Genomic DNA, 2,538 nt, shown 5'->3' with positions numbered 1-2,538 from the left:
AGGACAACCCAAGTTGTTATCAGCGCTCAGTTCAGAAGCCTGCATCTCTGATGGTATGGGGTTGCATGAGTGCGTGTGGCATGGGCAGCTTACACATCTGGATAGGCACCATCAATGCTGAAAGGTATATCCAAGTTCTAGAACAACATGTGCTCCCATCCAGACGTCGTCTCTTTCAGGGAAGACCTTGTATTTTCCAACATGACAATGCCAGACCACATACTGCATCAATTACAACATCATGGCTGCGTAGAAGAAGGATCCGGGTACTGAAATGGCCAGCCTGCAGTCCAGATCTTTCACCCATAGAAAACATTTGGTGCATCATAAAGAGGAAGATGCGACAAAGAAGACCTAAGACAGTTGAGCAACTAGAAGCCTGTATTAGACAAGAATGGGACAACATTCCTATTCCTAAACTTGAGCAACTTGTCTCCTCAGTCCCCAGACGTTTGCAGACTGTTATAAAAAGAAGAGGGGATGCCACACAGTGGTAAACATGGCCTTGTCCCAACTTTTTTGAGACGTGTTGATGCCATGAAATTTAAAATCAACTTATTTTTCCCTTAAAATTATACATTTTCTCAGTTTAAACATTTGATATGTCATCCATGTTGTATTCTGACTAAAATATTGAAATTTGTAACTTCCACATCATTGCATTCTGTTTTTATTCACAATTTGTACAGTGTCCCAACTTTTTTGGAATCGGGTTTGTATTTTTGACATGACTAAATCAATATAATTATATACATAACAGCAACAAAAGTCAATTCAAGGGAGAAATCCGGTAGAAACAGGTCACAACTGCACACTTTCACTCTTTGCAGGTTATTTAAAAGTATCAGTTTTACTTCATTTTAAATGTCCCATAGTGGAAAAGAGAATTGCATCATCACAGAACTCATTTGTCAAGCGTTATCTGGAGAGACTGTCAGTTAAAAATGCAGGTCCGTGCGGGGTGAGCATGGTGCCGGGTCACTCCCTCACACACGTGACATGAACATGTCCACCAGACAAACACACCATCCTAAACAAGGGATTTACACTCTCACCTGATGACACTCATTAGTCATGTATATTAATCTGTAATCACAAATAGCTAATTTAACAGAAATGCAGATGTTGAGCGGGATAAACATGAAAACTATCATCTGTAAAACTATCATACGTCTCTCATTCAGAGGCTGGACAAACGTGAGAAACCTCATCAGATATCAGCGGCGTTCACCGGTTAACTTCCTCCCACTCGACATCTGCATTCCTGAACCCGTCCAGAGAAACTCACACTCAGACCATCGCAGCAAATTCAGCTCGACGCGAGCGCTCATGCCGTTTCTGACGCTGTATAAAAACCTGAGACAGAAGAAGATCTGTGTGAGTAGATCATTGTGTTCATAGGAGCTCTTTAAACAGGTTTACTGTGCTGTGCATAATTGAATAGAATGCAATTCAATGCAATATGTCTGAACTGAAGAAGATAGTCATTTTATTATGTATTCTGTACAACATTTCATGATGCTGACAGTAGAAATCACAAAAGAAACTCTTGTAATGCAACTAACCTGCAAATGGTGACAGTTGATCACTTAAAACATAGAAATATTCAGAAAGTTGTTTGATTTCTTCATCAGATGTGTTCATGATTCCCTGCAATTCAAAACAAAGTATGTTTAGATGCTCCATCATGCATTTAAAAAACAGTACAAATCATCCTAAAGCGTTATGAAAATCTCAAACAGCCTTTAGCTCTGCTTGAAATATTAATGAAGAAGTTTCAGGCATTTTTAGTCTGATTCACTGACCTTGAATTTCACATCTGAGTCATATTTGATGACGATGGTGACATCCTGAGGAGTAAAACACTTCAAATACATTATTTCTTGCTAAAGAATTGCTTTAGTTTTTTTTACTCATTAAAATGTCTATAGTGAAATGAAGTGCTCTGTTCAACAGACCATGCATCTGGTGTCACACTATGTTGTGATGTTTTTCTGGAGTGCAGTCTGTGTGAGACCACAGGACCCCACTAATGCAGCATCACCACCATGTAAATTCATTCAGCCTAGAGATGTCCCATATACTAAATGTGGTATGGAAATGCATCGTTATACTGTTTTAATGCTATACACTTATTTTATTAAATGTTAAATTATATAATTAACACATCACAATTCAATGTATGTGTTTTGCTTGAAAATGTGAAGTATTAAGAACAAATGAACTGTGTTTTCATATGCAGTTATGGATGTATATTATGGAAGCAAGGACACCATCTCAATGCCATCGATTGCAGTTACCGATCCAGTTCCCACTACAGTCTTTACCACAGTCAACAATCCAACATCTACAACTATGGAATCAAGTACAACGGCACCAAAACCAGCAACAATCACACCTACAGTACATCCATCTCCAAATTCAAAAGAGGAGACAAAGTTCACAACCAAAACTCCAACACAAAGTCCCATGATAGTGGGTGAAACAGTGCTTAAAAATCATTCAGACAGACAGAACACAACTGAATCTACTACCTGC

At 38.7% G+C, this 2,538-nt stretch overlaps 1 protein-coding gene across 1 annotated transcript in view; it reads left to right on the top strand.

Moving 5' to 3' along the window:
• The first annotated feature begins 758 nt into the window (after nucleotides 1–758).
• LOC125268244 overlaps nucleotides 759–2,538 on the top strand; it is a 2,130-nt gene continuing 350 nt past the window's right edge. The window contains exons 1-3 of the mRNA XM_048190303.1: nucleotides 759–1,377; nucleotides 1,957–2,092; nucleotides 2,243–2,538. The exon at nucleotides 2,243–2,538 is cut by the window's right edge and continues 350 nt beyond it. Coding sequence (XP_048046260.1) covers nucleotides 1,117–1,377; nucleotides 1,957–2,092; nucleotides 2,243–2,538 — 693 coding nt within the window. The 5' untranslated portion in view covers nucleotides 759–1,116. The remainder of the gene's footprint in view (nucleotides 1,378–1,956; nucleotides 2,093–2,242) is intronic.

The sequence above is a fragment of the Megalobrama amblycephala genome, linkage group LG5, assembly GCF_018812025.1.
Source record: "Megalobrama amblycephala isolate DHTTF-2021 linkage group LG5, ASM1881202v1, whole genome shotgun sequence".
In the NCBI taxonomy this organism is placed as follows: Eukaryota; Metazoa; Chordata; class Actinopteri; order Cypriniformes; family Xenocyprididae; genus Megalobrama; species Megalobrama amblycephala.
This window is presented reverse-complemented; position numbering and strand designations above follow the sequence as displayed.